The sequence below is a fragment of the Vigna angularis genome, chromosome 4 (genome assembly GCF_016808095.1).
Source record: "Vigna angularis cultivar LongXiaoDou No.4 chromosome 4, ASM1680809v1, whole genome shotgun sequence".
NCBI lineage: Eukaryota > Viridiplantae > Streptophyta > Magnoliopsida > Fabales > Fabaceae > Vigna > Vigna angularis.
In genome coordinates, this window is record NC_068973.1 from 37,916,085 (window position 1) to 37,932,607 (window position 16,523).

Here is a 16,523-nt window from a genome sequence, read left to right on the forward strand (position 1 = left end):
AATCACAATCTTTCCAGATCCTTCTTTTTCTAAAATTTACTTTTTAAAACATATAAAAAATTTGTAGAAGTATTTTTACTGGAAATTTATATTCTTATGAATTGTTTTCTCTTTTACGACGAATAGTTAATAATTAAATAATGATAAGAGTATTTTCAAATATAAAGATTGATGAAGAAATTCATTATGAGATCAAATTATTATATCACATTAACACCTTTTAAACTTATTGATATCAATCACAACTTTTAACTAAAATTAGGCCAACATTTATATCTTTTAAAATAGCATAGCTAAATCAAAGAAATTAGAGAAATAAATTAACAAAAACCTAAAATTCATATACTAAAATAGTAAGTAATGCGTATTTAATTGACCGAACAACATGTATGATAGTTCCTAGAACGAATAACCCTATAAGGTTTTGCATCGAACTAATGCAATTACTTTTAGAATTTAACTATTTGGAATTTTTTTTTATTAAATTACGAAAATTGATAAGTTATCTTTAGAAGTAACGACTTAAAATGATTATCTTTACTTTTGTAACCTTTTATTAAAAAGTTATTATAATGGTAGTGACTTTTGTGAAATCATTATTCACATGGTGTTTTTTTTTATTTAATCAATTAGATTTGTTTATTTAAATTTAAGAATTAAATTTACAATTTAAAACTTTTGTTTTTGTAATTTTTTTTAAATATATTTAAGTGTTTATATTTTATAAGATGCAGTTAGAATTTTTTAGCTATACTTTGAATAAAATCTTTGCAACTTAAGCTAAATTGAGTTTTGTTTATAAAAGTGAAAGTTTTGAAAAAGAAAATATCTTAAATGAGTTGGCACAAATCTATAAAAATTAAATTTAAACATCATATATTTTATTTCTTGAGTTGGTCTTTTAAATTATGCTGATGTTATTGGATGATTTTCTATGATATTGTCATGGTCTATTTGTATAATTAAGAATTTATATAACATGATGAACTAATAACAATCCATGATATCATTTGATAACATAAGTTCATGCTAAAAATATAAATATCAAGACATTTATTCTCCCACTTTCTATAGCAAATAAAATAATAATAATAGTAATAATTACTGCCACTACCTGCTATTTTCTTGTGTAATTATAACAGTAAATAAAAATTTACTTTTATAACGGAGTTTTTTTATTAATTTTTATAACTTTAATGCAAATTTTAGTACTTTTATAATTATATTTTTTAATTATTTTTATTTTTTATTATGATGAAAATTGAATACAAAGAATAATAATAATAATAATATAAAAAAGAAAAGAATAATACAGGCAAATAGAAGATAAGACACTTGTCGAGAATTGTAGAACCGTAGGCGCTACCATCCTTGCTTCTGCACTTTCCCTTGCGGCTTCCATGGAAGGGATGATGCAGCTTGCTTATGATGCAACGGTGAAGCTCATGCTGTCTGCACTTGAGCGCAACCTGCTCCCTGATGCCGTCACCAGAAGACTCACGCGCCTCCTTTTGGCTACTCGCCTTCGCTCTTCTTCCACCACATCCTCGGAGCTTCAGCTTTTCAACCTCCTCCACTTCGCACATTGTATTATTTCTTACCTTCTTAATTTCTCTCGTCGCGATTATGACTGCATTTTCAAAAATCAATCACTATAACATTCTGGGAATCAAAAAAAGAAAAATAACGAAAACATTACTTTGCAACGTCTTAATGTAATAATATGTTTTTTTGAGTTCATTTGATTTTGTCCGGTTGGTGAACAATTTGACCAGGAATTTCATGCCTCACGCTCTTTCAGCTTTACGAGAGATGCCAATAGCAATCAACACCGAGAAGCCAAAATCTCAACATTATGAACTGCCAACCGCTTTCTTCAAGCTCGTCCTTGGAAGCAATCTCAAATACAGGTACTTCTAAAATGATTTTGTAGTCGATTGGTAACTTTACCTAAAAAATTCCTTTGCTTATGTGCTATTAGTAGATAGTGATCCTGTTTCTTTGATTTATATATACTTTCGAAATTTGATTTTCTTTTTATAAAAAAAAAGACAACGAAAACAAACACTCAACTAAGCTGATGTCTCAGTCTCATCGCCTGCAGCACTCTTGAGGTAGGATCACAAAATAGACACAGGCGATGAGAAAATATCTTTTAACTGTTCCTGCTTTTTGGTTTATAAAATAAGATTTGGAATAATTTTTTAAACTGATAGACTTTACAGGCGAAATTGATTCTTATGTAGCAAGGAAGGAATTATTTTAAGTAATAGTTTTTAAAGACAAAAGACTAGAAGAAAATCACATAGGACCTAAACCTTTACAACAAAATCTACCTAAAAGGGAGTACAGGATGAATTGTGGGAACTGGGCACTGGGAACAGTCATACATATCTCACTTGATTAGCTACATCAGGTTTGATGTACTGATTAAGTTATGCGTGCAGAAGTGAAAAGATTTAAGTTGTTACCAAAATAAATTTCTGACAAGTATGTGTGCATGAAAGAAAAATGATGAAGTACGCTCACAAATATAGCATTCCCAAATGCATGAACTCCTGCAGCTCTTGCTATTTCTCTTCTGCCTCAACGACGCTGGAAGAGGCTGAAGAAGCAATGTTGAAACTGTACTGCGACAGATCAAACCTGAAAGATGGTCATACGGTACTTGATGTAGGATGTGGTTGGGGATCGCTGGCATTATACATTGCCAAGAAGTATATTAACTGCAGAGTTACAGGAATCTGCAATTCCACAACTCAAAAGGCTTACATTGAGGAGAAGTGCCGGTATGGTGCTTGATATCCCCTTATTGGCTTTAAGGCCTTATGCATTGCCATATGGCTCTGAAAAATCTGATTAGGTAGATGACACTTGGGTGAAAATCACATTCTTCTCCTCTCTTGTCAGGGATCTTCAGCTGCAAAATATCAATATTATAGTTGCTGATATTAGCACGTTTGAAATGAAGGCTTCTTACGACAGAATATTTTCCATAGAAATGTTTGAGGTTAGGATTTGTTAATTAATGATTGGTGTCAACGACACGTTTTCTTGTATTTTAGAGTCAGCTTTGACCTTGATGCAGCATATGAAGAACTACCAAGACCTTCTGAAGAAGATATCCAAATGGATGAAAGAAGATGGCCTTTTATTTGTGCATTACTTCTGCCACAGAGCATTTGCCTACCACTTTGAGGTGAACCCAATACTACACTGTTAAACAACTCGACCATTGTGATGTTATATTTGTGATATATATTAGTCAATGCATTAACAGGGCTAGTGAGGTTTCAACTTTTCATAGATATAATTAATTTACCTACTACTTGCTACTTCTTCATAAAGGATAAAAATGAAGATGACTGGATTACAAGATACTTCTTTACTGGAGGAACCATGCCTTCAGCAAATCTACTTCTTTATTTTCAAGTGAGTTTCCTGTGCTTCTTGTGCCAGCTTTGTTATTAACAAATGGTATCTCTGAATCCCTTCAAATGTTGCCTTGTGTTATATGAAGGAAAAAAGCTGTCTCCTTAAAAGAAAAAACGGGAAAAGAAAGAAGTATCCGCTATACTTTTGTTTAACACCTTTATGTCCAGAATCAGCTCACTTGTAACCAACTATCTTCTTTGGTGATGTATGTAGGATGATGTTACAGTCATCAACCATTGGCTGGTAAATGGTAAACACTACGCACAGACCAGGTTAGAATCAACTTGACTAGCGATCACGTCATACTCCACCGGTAGTTGATTTGTTTACAAAGCAAGTTCGAACCCACTTCTAAAAAAAATGAATACATGTTGCAGTGAAGAATGGCTGAAAAGAATGGACCAGAAAATGACTTACATCAAGCCAATTATGCAATCAACGTATGGCAATGCTTCAGCTACCAAGTGGACTGCGTATTGGAGAACGTTCTTCATAGCTGTGGCGGAACTTTTCGGATATAATAACGGTGAAGAATGGATGGTTGCACACTTTCTTTTCAAAAAGAAATGAAATAAGCCATAACCTAATCTTTTAATTTGAGAATGGCTTCCAAACCTATTTTACTATTTGTCCTAAGCATTCAGGACAAAAAAAGCTGCCAATCGAAGTTGCACATTTCAATAATGTTGTCATTTATTACTTAATTTATTTGGTTGTTTGACTTTTTTTTTTCTTGGTTCTCAGTCCTTTGCACTTTAGTTCAAACTTTAAAATATGCACTTTGGTTCTTCTATGATGTTATACTTCGTAACGAATATAATTTTATCTTTCTTGAATGAAATGATTTTTGCCTCAAATTACGGGGTTTTGGCATTTAAAGTATATGGTAGTTTGATGCTAGGTTGTGGTGTTTTTATATGGGTGTTTCAATAATTCCAAGTTACAATAGTTCTAGGAAAGTCACCCAATCAAAGAACTATTGCAATCAAGTTGTTGAGGAACTCACACCCAAAAAGATATTTTGTAGAAGAACCAAACTAAGTATCAAGAGTATTACTAATATGGTGTTATCTTGTTTGGTTATTTTTTACATTAAATATTTTTTCTACTTATTGAACAACCATTCACCATTAAAACATTATCGTATATTTGTTGTTGTCAACATAATTTCAACATCAGCAAAAAATAATTCCAATTGATAAATGTTAAGATCTACATTCTATATAAATTAAAACATAATCAAATTTATAAATCTGAATAATAAAAACATAATTAAATAATATATTACATTGTCCGGCGGTTTAATTTGATTTGGTTTAGATTAGTTTTCAACCTATAAATCCAAAACATGTTATTTGAAAAAAAAAACAGAACACAATACGACGAAGTTAATATTTTACAATTTTCACTTTTTAAATTGGATTGGTTTGATTTTTAACATCTTTACTAGTGGAAATACTTCCGTATGTATCTTTTTTTTACTTAAAAATAAATAATGATTTAAAAGGATAAAATCATAAAATAATTTATTTAATTTGTAAAATAATTAAATTTAAATTAATAATCATTTAAAGGATAAAATTAGAAATGTAATTATTTTAATTTAAAATAAGTTTATTTAATGCAAAAAAAATTAAAAATGTACACACACAAAAAAATCTCTGTATATATATAGATATAGATGTTACAATCGACATTAGTTTTATTTTTATGAAGTCTTATTTTATTTGTAAGATAAAATACTCTTATTTATTTGAGTTGAATGAATTAGTTGTTACGAATAACATATTTAGAAATAAAATCACACCAAATAAAAAATGATATTTAGAAAATAAATTGTTTTTAAATCCTTAAAGATTAAAACACTTAAAAATGATTAAGGTTCAAATAAATTTTAAGATAATATATTTACAAATTATTCTCACTTATACGTAGAACTTCACATTTACAAATGTTCTCAAACAATCTTCCCCTCAAAGTAAAGTATTTTTTATCCACAAATATTCAATGGTGAACCTTAGAGCTTAATCAATGGTCCCAATATGTTGTGTACTTGCTGCACAATATCCCAACATCTTATCATTCCGAAATTATTTTTTGGAACACATTAAAACATTCGAATTTTTTTGAGGTTTTCGATGGGGTGCACCAAAAACTTTGACAGGTGCAAGAAGTCATTGCCATGTCGTTAGGCCCCTAATACTTAGTAATTGTTGTCAACATTACTCTTGCATAGTTCTCGACATGCACATTTCGAAAAGGTATTACATCTCCATACTTTTATTTACTACTAAGAAGATTTTCGACATAAATAATCTTCTTACGTGAATCTATTGTCAATTCCATTCTACCCATGTTAACGTGTTACCAAGTTAAACTATAAACTTTGATACAATGTGTGGAAATAGGAGAGGAATAAATGACTTTCATACCATATGTTTGTACGAATATTTTAATACCCCGCCAATTATTAGCCGACAAGCACAATACCTCAACATCAATCATCATCATCATCACGAGGCAATGATCATCGTTATTTGGAATCTTGCACTATGCATTAATCTTCGACGTAAGGCAAAGATAAGTGGAGGCAAGCCATTAAATCAGCTTTGGATAAAATTCAAACACCAGGAGAATAACGGGTTCCTCTGGATAGCGTATACAGCGTAAAGCAATGCAATGTTTATATTTAGTTCTGACAAAAGACACGTAGCATGCCATGATTTACAGATATAATGTAGCCCGAATGCATACTGAGCCAACTCCGAACTATTAGTATTATTTTTACAGTTCTGACCAAAGTTACAACTATCTTCTTGGGCATAAAACCATTGTCAGATATAAGAGGGTCAAAACTCAAATGTACAAGCCACGGCCTTAATCCGGTGATTGGAGAGGCTAACTGAAAATAGGGGCCAAAATATAATGAAAATTCTATCAACATATTTTAGATTAAAAATTGTCCTGTTACCAGACTTCTTGCATATCCATATCCTACATTCAACAGCCAGGAAGGTCTAACCTAAAACTCGGAGTATAAAAGTGAATACCTCTATCTGATAGATTTCATCTCAACACCATCAAAATCCATTACACCCAAGAAATGAATGTCCAGCCGTCTGTGTCATGTTGTTATGCTGTTGCCATGATCAGACGGTAGACGGAATGGAAAGTGCGCAAACTGTATTTTTAGGGTTGGCGAGTCAGGCTTTTTATCATCAAACTTATATTTATATTTAGGTTCTTACAAGAATCATGATCTTGTATATAGATTTGTCTTCAAATTTATATATATCAAATGATTATCCTTACTTTCAAATGATTTATTTTCAAATAAATGTTATAGAAAAATTATGACTTCAATTACTTAGAAACATAGTACAACACAAACAAACAAAGCCAGAATTTGACATGGAGGAAAATAAAATGTTGAACTTTAAAATGAACAAATATTTAATAAAAAATATCATATATTATAATGGAATTAATCTTTCATGCACTGCCATTGCAAGATAATTTTCAATTTTGGAAGAATTTAAAAATGAAATAAGAAACCAAACAAAAAAATATGGAGTAATATAAAATTCAAACATATAAAGGAGAACGAGTTTAAGAACACAGAAGAATAAAAAGAATAAATATGCCCAAAGTTTTACAATAATATATTGAAAAATAAAACACAAATTTTTACACTCTCCTTAGCTAAATAGACATTTTAGGTTCCAATAATTGGGGTTCAATGTTATTTCACCACTTAACAGTGAAAATGATAAATGAGGATGATTAATTTTATAGAAGTTAAGTGAGAAAACTTTTCTCAAATATGAAACTATGTTTCACTAAATACTTTTTATTTCTAAACAAAATAATTGTTCCAATTATGCTATATAGTTAACATTAAAAATGCTTTATTTGGATTTAAAAATATATTATATAGATAAATTGAGAAAACGGGCTAAGGTAATAAAGTATCACTGTTTGTCAATTTACATCAATTTGACAATTTGTCTTTAGCTTGTTGACATTTTCTATCTGATTTTATAAATTTTCTTAAATAACATTATAAAAATAATTAAAATTTTAAAACAGCTCAGTAAAATAATTAACACTAAAATAAAAAGTGGATAAACTTTTACCACTACCAATAAATTAAAGTCAAATATTTTATTTTTAACTTTTTCTTACATATTTAATGCTATATTAATAAAGTAGAAACATGATCCACCCATGTGCTAGATGACTGTGTACATGAAGAATAAAAAAATAAAAAAAAGAAATGACAATGTATACCATATATGTCTGTACCTTCCATCTTAAAATAATTGTTAATTTAAAATATACACATATTATTGTTAACGTTAAACTGTTGAACACAAGAGGACAAAACAAAATATTGGAGAGAAAAAAAGTGAAAATAGAAATTTGTTTGATTGATAAGAAGGAATAAAAAAAATCTTTTATATTGAAAAATAAAAAAGTATTTATTACTATTACAATTATTAGGGAAAACATAAATAGTACAATAGAACCTATTATACAGGTAATTTTCTTTATTATCTAAAAACAAAATAATTAAACATATTATTTATTACATATGATATAGAGATTATGTTATAATAAAAAAATAATTTAATTATATAGAATAGAAATGTTTTAAATATTTTCAACTTAATTATATATATAATTGAAATAAATATTTTTTTTCTTCCTATAAAATATTGATTAGTTTCTTTTTGTGTTTTTTATTTTACTCCAATTATTATTTTTTTTCTTTTTAGTACTTTCAGCATCATTTATTATAATTTGTGTAATATCAGGAATGAAATAACAAATTATTTGCATAGAACAGATAAAAAATATGCTCATTTATAGATTATTAAAGAATCAAACTGACAAAAACAAGAGCATATTAAATTTATATAATAAATTATAAATTTAATTTATTATAATTTTTTTATTTCTTGTTCATATAATTAATTACATTGAGGTTTAGAATAATTATTTTCCTTCTCATAAATTGGATTTCAATTTTACTTCAACATATAAATATCTTTCATAAACTCATAATATATTAGTGAGAGATGTTTCTACTTTCTAAAAAATCAGAGTAATTTCTTTTTATATTTATTTTGATTTCTTCTAAAAATAGTTAAAATCATTACACTGTTAATATTTATCTTAAATCGATTAATATATGAAACTTCTCATTTTTGGTTTTAAATGAAATTATCTTACTTTTTTGTATTTTTCACTTTCTTTTATTAAAAATACAAGTTAGATAAAAATAAATAAGATAGTTCTTTGTAGGTAGACTTAAGTTTATTTACAGCACTATTGTTGATAAGTTAATATCAGGGTTATAATTAGAAAAGGTTAAACAGCACTTTATTATATATATTTTGAGTTTGACATTAATAAAGAATATACAGTGTCATTATATGTTGTGTGTTTTGATCAATTAGTTTGTTTTAACATATATATCTAATTAGTATTCTAATTCAGCATAAAAGTGAAAAATGTATACCAAATTTTATAAATTTTAACTTATGTATTCATATGTATATTTTAAAGTAACATAATATTCATGATAGTTTATTTCAAAAATAAGATCTCTAGCAAACTATAAATTTATTTTGTAAGTTTAAAAAATAAACATAAAAATATAAGTTTTAATTATTTTTTCAAAACCACATCTTAATAAGTTTAAAAAATAAACATAAAAATATATTTTTTTATCGTAAACTTATTATAGTAATAATACATACAATACTTATTTTTATGTTTATTTAAATAGACTGGTGACTTCCGAAAGTTTACTTATCCGAGTAAAGCTTATTTAAATTTTTTTAATTAAGCAGAGATAAACATGTTAATTTTTCCATAGATGATAAACTCACGTTGAATTAACTTATCATCAATATTTTACACTTTTTCTAGTACACAACACATCAATAGTATTTTACAAACTCAACTTATAATATCAAAAATATCTTTAAGATGTAAATATGTTAAAATCATTGTTTTTGTTGAAGTTTTTATTATACATGAGTCGTAAAACAGAATCTCATTAAATAACTCAATTATTTATCTATTATTTTAGTTTTTGTTAATAATTAATAATGTTTTGAAACATATTTAATGTGTTTACTTCTTCGACAAACAAAGTTCTATAACTCCCGCGCGCGTCACTCCCACCCCACAATATACTTTTCTATTAATCTATTCTGAGTTTTATTTTCATAGTAAGATATTTATTATATAAAATATTTTAGATATTTTAAACGGTTAAAATATTTATAAGTAACTAACCACATTTTTAGGTAAGGTTATTTTTATTTGGCTTATAAATACAATGATAGGACAAAAGTTCAGGTACGTTCCCTCTACGTTCTAGAAACTCTAGATAATATTCCAGAGTGATATTATAATCACTCTCTTGAGAGCTGAGGCTCCATAACTCACATCTGACTTGAGCGTCGGAGTATCTTTGCAGGTACCTCCCCCTCCTTTGCGAGTATAAACGACAACAACTGAGGAAAAGCAAGCGTCCAGACATTCAAAAGCAACAAAGACACACTGGAAAACATCTACACCGAAACATTTTGGCGCCCATCGTGGGGCCGAGTGCCATCCCACAGAAGCCACGAGAGGAGCCTCGGCCTCGACGAATCCCTTCTTCGGATAAAGCTACTCCAACAAGATGGAGCTTCCACATCACCGCAAGGATTCTCCCCCGTGAGCCATTAACGCCACTGTAAACACCTTTGCGAAAGCGTGCCTCTTTGCGGGTCAGACCCAGCGTAGAGACAGCCTCCAAATCGGGTCCGTCCATCAGCCTCCGTCGCGCCACCAGACACCGCTGTCACAGGGGCACCATTAATTCATCCACATTGTCTCCACGATCGCACAATCCTGCAAATAAAAATCCTAAATTCCCAAATCATAACCCAAACAGATCGCAGATTCAAAACCCCGTGCCATCCAACTCGCTGTTCGGTTCCGCCTCCACGCCATACGTAGCGCCTTCAAGCCAAGACTAGGTTTGCATTTCCGCCACTACTTCCACATTTACAACGGCAACCCCTACGGCGAGCAATTCCACCGCGGGTGTCACGCTCAACCTCCGTAACCGTGATTCACGAAATCATTTCTCACGCCTCTTGTGCAAACTCGATCTCACTGCCATCCACTTTGAATGCGACGACTAACACCTTCATCACCTTGGCCTGAACCCTATTTTCAAGGGTTAGATATTGTACCGTCCGGTCCGTCCGAAAAATAGACCGAACGATCCCCCAAGGTCGTTCACCCAGGATTGACATCCTAGGCCGCTCACCCTTCTGACCGGGCCTCACAACCATTCTGTGGCCACAAGTGTTCCACAACTCGTCCGTCCGGCCTCACATATTGTCGGTTCTTCGTCCTCAAATACTCCAACGTTCGTCCACTCGGCTCCACCAGCGTTCGGTCATTCGACCAAACAGATGCTCGGTTATTGAGCCTCCCTGACATTCGGCAGCTTGGCCTCAACCGTTCGGCCACCCGTCTCAATGACGTTCCGACGCTTGGACTCAACCGTTCGACCATCCGTCTCATCGACGTTCGGCAGCTTGGCCTTGACCGTTCGGCCTTTCTTATTGACGTTCGGTCTCTAGCGCTCGGCCATGCATGGTCTCACAACACTCAACCGTTCGGCCAATAGCTCTCATTATCGTTCGACAATTTTCAGCATCAAGCGTCCAGCAGTCGGCCTCAATAACGTTCGTCCGCTTGCTTCAATCGTTCGGTCATTAGGTCTCACGTACGTTCGGTCACTTGTCCTCAACCACCCCGCCTCAATCGTTCGGCTTTCCGTGGCCTCAAGCGTCCAGCATTTTGCCTCACTGATGTTCGGCCACTCCCATTCTTCCTCATTATCGTTCGGCAATTTCCAGGTCGACCATCAAGAACGAGCCGCACTCCAAGGTCGTCCATCTAGGTCGACCGACAAGACCGAGTGTGTATTGTGACCGATCGGCAGAACCGAGTGGCTACCCACCCAGGATTGATATCCTTGGCCGCTCACCCTTCTGACCGGGCCTCACGGCCATTCTCGACCCCAAGCGTTCCAGTGTTTGACCGTTCGGCCTCGTAGGTTTTCGGTTCTTCGACCATCGTCATCCTCCAAAGGTCGCCCAACAAGGTCAACAATCAAGAACACCTAGCGCACGTAAGTAAAAAGGCAATCTACCTATTATGGAACCTGGTAGGTGTCTGTCAACTCGCCCTCAAATCGTTCGGTCATCCATGGCCTCAAATACTCCAGCATTCGGTCATTTGGATCCACAAGCGTTCGACCATTCGACTAAACTGATGCTCGCCCATTGGTCCTCAATGACGTTCGGCATCTTGGCCTTAACCGTTCGGCCAATAGCTCTCAATGACGTTCGACAATTTCAGCATGAAGCGTTTCAGAATTCGGTCATTCGAACTCAATGATGTTCGGTCGCTTAGCCTCCATCCTTTTGCCTCAATCGTTCGGCCATTTGCGTCTCAAACGTTCCAGAATTTGTTCTCACGGACGTTCGGCCTAAAGCGTCCGGCACTTAGCCTCACTGGGGTTTAGCAATTCGGCCTCTACCGCTCGGCCATTTGCGTCTCACACGTTCCAGCATTCACTCCCGCGGTAGTTCGGCCTAAAGTGTTCGGCACTTCGCTCATCATTGACGTTCGGTCTCTAGCTTTCGGCCACACATGGTCTCATGTGTTCAAACATTCAACCTCGAACGTTCCTGCTTTCGGCCACTCAGCCTCATTGATTCTCGGCCTTTCGGCCTCTACCGCTCGACCATACATCGACACGAGCGCTCCAGCATTCGGCCATACTCATGTTCGGCCTCCTGACGTTCGACACCTAGGCTTTAACCATTCGGCATCTCGGCCTCCCTGACGTTCGGCACCTTGACCTTAACCATTCGGCACTTTGCTCTCACTGACGTTCGGCAGCTTGGCCTCAAGTGTCCAGCACTCGGTCTCCTTGATTTCTAACCTTCCAGAATTCGGTCTCACGGACGTTCAGCCTCAAAGGTATTCGCCCTTTGATTTCAACTGCTCGACAATCCATGTCCACAAGCGTTCAAACAGTCGGCCATTCGGCCTCAAAGGTATTCGCCCTTTGATTTCAACCGCTCGACAATCCATGTCCACAAGCATTCAAACAGTCGGTCGTTCGGCCTCAAAGGTATTCGCACTTTGATTTCAACCGCTCGACAATCCATGTCCACGAGCGTTCAAACAGTTGGCCGTTCGGCCTCAAAGGTATCCACCCTTTGATTTCAACCGCTCGACAATCCATGTCAACGAGCGTTCAAGCATTCTGTCGTTCGACCTCAAAAGCGTTCGTCATTTGGTTTGAACCGCTCGACCACACATGGCCACGAGCGTTCAAACATTCGTCCGTTCGTCCTCAAAAGTATTCGCCCTTTCGTTTCAACCAGTCGACCATCAATGTCCACGAGCGTTCAAACAGTCGGTCGTTCGGCCTCAAAGGTATTCGCCCTTTGATTTCAACCGCTGGACAATCCATGTCCACGAGCGTTCAAACAGTCGGTCGTTCGGCCTCAAAGGTAACCGCCCTTTGATTTCAACCGCTCGACAATCCATGTCAACGAGCGTTCAAGCATTCTGTCGTTCGACCTCAAAAGCGTTCGTCATTTGGTTTGAACCACTCGACCATACATGGCCACGAGCGTTCAAACATTCGGTCGTTCGTCCTCAAAGGTATTCGCCCTTTGGTCTCAACCGCTCGACCATCGCCACGAGCACTCAAGCAGTCGGCCGTTCGACCCTACTGATATTCGGCCTTTCGGCCTTAAAGGTATTCGTCCCCTTGGCTTCAACCGCTCGTCAATCCATGGCCACGAGCGCTCAAGTATTCGACCGTTCGACGCCACTGATGTTGTCCATTCGGCCTCAATGACGTTCATCCGCTTGGCTTCAATCATTCGGCCTCACATGCCACTCGGCCTCTACCATCCGTGGCCTCAAGCATTCAGCTTCTATGAGCTTCGGCTATACAGCCTCTACCGCTCGGCCATACATGTCCTCACGTTCGGCCTCACTCGTTCCAGCTTTTTGTCGTTCGGCTTTGCATCTTTTTTGTCCTTCAAACTCAACCGCTCGGTCATCCTTGGTTTGAAACATTCCGTCCACACATGAGCAACAACCAGAAACACGCTCCCTAATACAGCGAATACAGCCTCCCTCAAACTCATAAGTCCTATAGTTACCACTTCCATAAAACAGAACGGTTAACTCGGACTTGGGGGGCATGTTATGTAGTAAGATATTTATTACATAAAATATCTTAGATATTTTAAACAGTTAAGATATTTATAAGTAACTAACCACATTTTTAGGTAAGGTTATTTTTATTTGGCTTATAAATACAATGACAGGGCAAAAGTTCAGGTACATTCCCTCTACGTTCTAGAAAATCTAGATAATATTCCAGAGTGATATTATAATCACTCTCTTGAGAGCTGAGGCTCCATAACTAACGTCTGACTTGAGCGTCAGAATATCTTTGCAGGTACCTCCCCCTCCTTTGGCGAGTATAAACGACAACAACTGAGGAAAAGCAAGCGTCCAGACATTCAGAAGCAACAAAGACACACTGGAAAACATCTACACCGAAACACCATGTACAGCGAAGCACGCACCTTCGCCTGTAGTAACGGAAAAGATCTTTATACTGGACTGTTCCTACTGAAGATGAGAGGGAGGTGCAGGGGATTAGGATGGTGAGGTGTGTAGGGGATCATCATATGGACAACTTGCATATGGATAGGCCAAAGCCCAAAGTCCAAAGAATGAATTTTGTTTTCTAAGGCACGAATAGTCAAAACCCTACAAGAAGCATGGGAATTAGGTACGGAACCTCCTCTAACTTCCTACTAATATTCTGTGAATTTTTTTGGACGTACATCCGAGATGCAAAATCAATGGATGCCATCCCTACTGATATGAAGGAGTATCCGAACTCTTACGCGTTTGTGATCGACATGCCTAGGCTGAAAGGTGAGAACATTAAGGTGCAGGTGGAGGAGGACAGTGTGCTATTCATTAGCGGCGAGAGGAAGAGGGAGATGGAGAAAGTAGGGACTAAGTATTTGAGGATTGAGAGAAGAGTGGGAAAGTTCATGCGCAAGTTTAAGTTTCCGGACAATTCCAACACTGATGCCATATCTGTCAGGTATCAGGATGGTGAGGTGTGTAGGGGATCATCATATGGACAGCTTGCATATGGATAGGTCAAAGCCCAAAGTCCAAAGAATGAATTTTGTTTTCTAAGGCACGAACAGTCAAAACCCTACTAGAAGCATGGGAATTAGGTACGGAACCTCCTGTAACTTCCTACTAATATTCTGTGAATTTTTTTGGACGTACGTCCGAGATGCAAAATCAATGGCTGCCACCCCTACTGATATGAAGGAGTATCCGAACTCCTACGCGTTTGTGATCGACATGCCTGGGCTGAAAGGTGAGAACATTAAGGTGCAGGTGGAGGAGGACAGTGTGCTAGTCATTAGCGGCGAGAGGAAGAGGGAGATGGAGATAGTAGGGTTTAAGTATTTGAGGATGGAGAGAAGAGTGGGAAAAATCATGCGCAAGTTTAAGTTTCCGGACAATGCCAACACTGATGCCATATCTGCCAGGTATCAGGATGGTGAGGTTGTTAGGGGATCATCATATGGACAGCTTGCATATGGATAGGCCAAAGCCCAAAGTCCAAAGAATGAATTTTGTTTTCTAAGGCACGAACAGTCAAAACCCTACTAGAAGCATGGGAATTAGGTACGGAACCTCCTGTAACTTCCTACTAATATTTTGTAAATTTTTTTGGACGTACGTCCGAGATGCAAAATCAATGGCTGCCACCCCTACTGATATGAAGGAGTATCCGAACTCCTACGCGTTTGTGATCGACATGCCTGGGCTGAAAGGTGAGAACATTAAGGTGCAGGTGGAGGAGGACAGTGTGCTAGTCATTAGCGGCGAGAGGAAGAGGGAGATGGAGATAGTAGGGTTTAAGTATTTGAGGATGGAGAGAAGAGTGGGAAAAATCATGCGCAAGTTTAAGTTTCCGGACAATGCCAACACTGATGCCATATCTGCCAGGTATCAGGATGGTGAGGTTGTTAGGGGATCATCATATGGACAGCTTGCATATGGATAGGCCAAAGCCCAAAGTCCAAAGAATGAATTTTGTTTTCTAAGGAACGAACAGTCAAAACCCTACTAGAAGCATGGGAATTAGGTATGGAACCTCTTGTAACTTCCTACTAATATTCTGTGAATTTTTTTGGACGTACGTCCGAGATGCAAAATCAATGGCTGCCACCCCTACTGATATGAAGGAGTATCCGAACTCTTACGCGTTTGTGATCGACATGCCTGGGCTGAAAGGTGAGAACATTAAGGTGCAGGTGGAGGAGGACAGTGTGCTAGTCATTAGCGGTGAGAGGAAGAGGGAGATGGAGAAAGTAGGGACTAAGTATTTGAGGATGGAGAGAAGAGTGGGAAAGTTCATGCGCAAGTTTAAGTTTCCGGACAATGCCAACACTGATGCCATATCTGCCAGGTATCAGGATGGTGAGGTGTGTAGGGGATCATCATATGGACAGCTTGCATATGGATAGGCCAAAGCCCAAAGTCCAAAGAATGAATTTTGTTTTCTAAGGCACGAACAGTCAAAACCCTACTAGAAGCATGGGAATTAGGTACGGAACCTCCTGTAACTTCCTACTAATATTCTGTGAATTTTTTTGGACGTACATCCGAGATGCAAAATCAATGGCTGCCACCCCTACTGATATGAAGGAGTATCCGAACTCTTACGCGTTTGTGATCGACATGCCTGGGCTGAAAGGTAAGAACATTAAGGTGCAGGTGGAGGAGGACAGTGTGCTAGTCATTAGCGGCGAGAGGAAGACGGAGATGGAGAAAGTAGGGACTAAGTATTTGAGGATGGAGAGAAGAGTGGGAAAGTTCATGCGCAAGTTTCAGTTTCCGGACAATGCCAACATTGATGCCATATCTGTCAGGTA

At 36.2% G+C, this 16,523-nt stretch overlaps 1 protein-coding gene across 2 annotated transcripts; it reads left to right on the forward strand.

The window, feature by feature from the left end:
* Window positions 1–1,330: 1,330 nt before the first annotated feature.
* LOC108330834 ((S)-coclaurine N-methyltransferase) lies at window positions 1,331–4,163 on the forward strand. 2 transcript variants are annotated; one of them, XM_017565406.2, is made up of 8 exons: window positions 1,331–1,587; window positions 1,802–1,910; window positions 2,538–2,789; window positions 2,911–3,010; window positions 3,089–3,199; window positions 3,349–3,432; window positions 3,649–3,707; window positions 3,813–4,163. In XM_017565406.2, the coding sequence occupies exons 1-8, from the start codon at window positions 1,401–1,403 to the stop codon at window positions 4,003–4,005; spliced, it is 1,095 nt and encodes a 364-aa protein (XP_017420895.1). In that variant the 5' UTR covers window positions 1,331–1,400; the 3' UTR covers window positions 4,006–4,163. The 2 variants fall into 2 exon arrangements, with proteins under 2 accessions (XP_017420895.1, XP_017420896.1); XM_017565407.2 differs by having other exon boundaries at window positions 2,565–2,789.
* Window positions 4,164–16,523: the final 12,360 nt, after the last annotated feature.

What these genes read in the sequence shown, in the direction of transcription:
- LOC108330834 (XM_017565406.2), top strand. Translation starts at nt 1,401, where the DNA reads ATGGAAGGGATGATGCAGCTTGCTTATGATGCAACGGTGAAGCTCATG. An exon ending in CCTCCTCCACTTCGCACATT is followed by an intron (nt 1,588 to 1,801) that starts GTATTATTTCTT and finishes ACGCTCTTTCAG; the next exon opens with CTTTACGAGAGATGCCAATA. An exon ending in ATCTACTTCTTTATTTTCAA is followed by an intron (nt 3,433 to 3,648) that starts GTGAGTTTCCTG and finishes TGATGTATGTAG; the next exon opens with GATGATGTTACAGTCATCAA.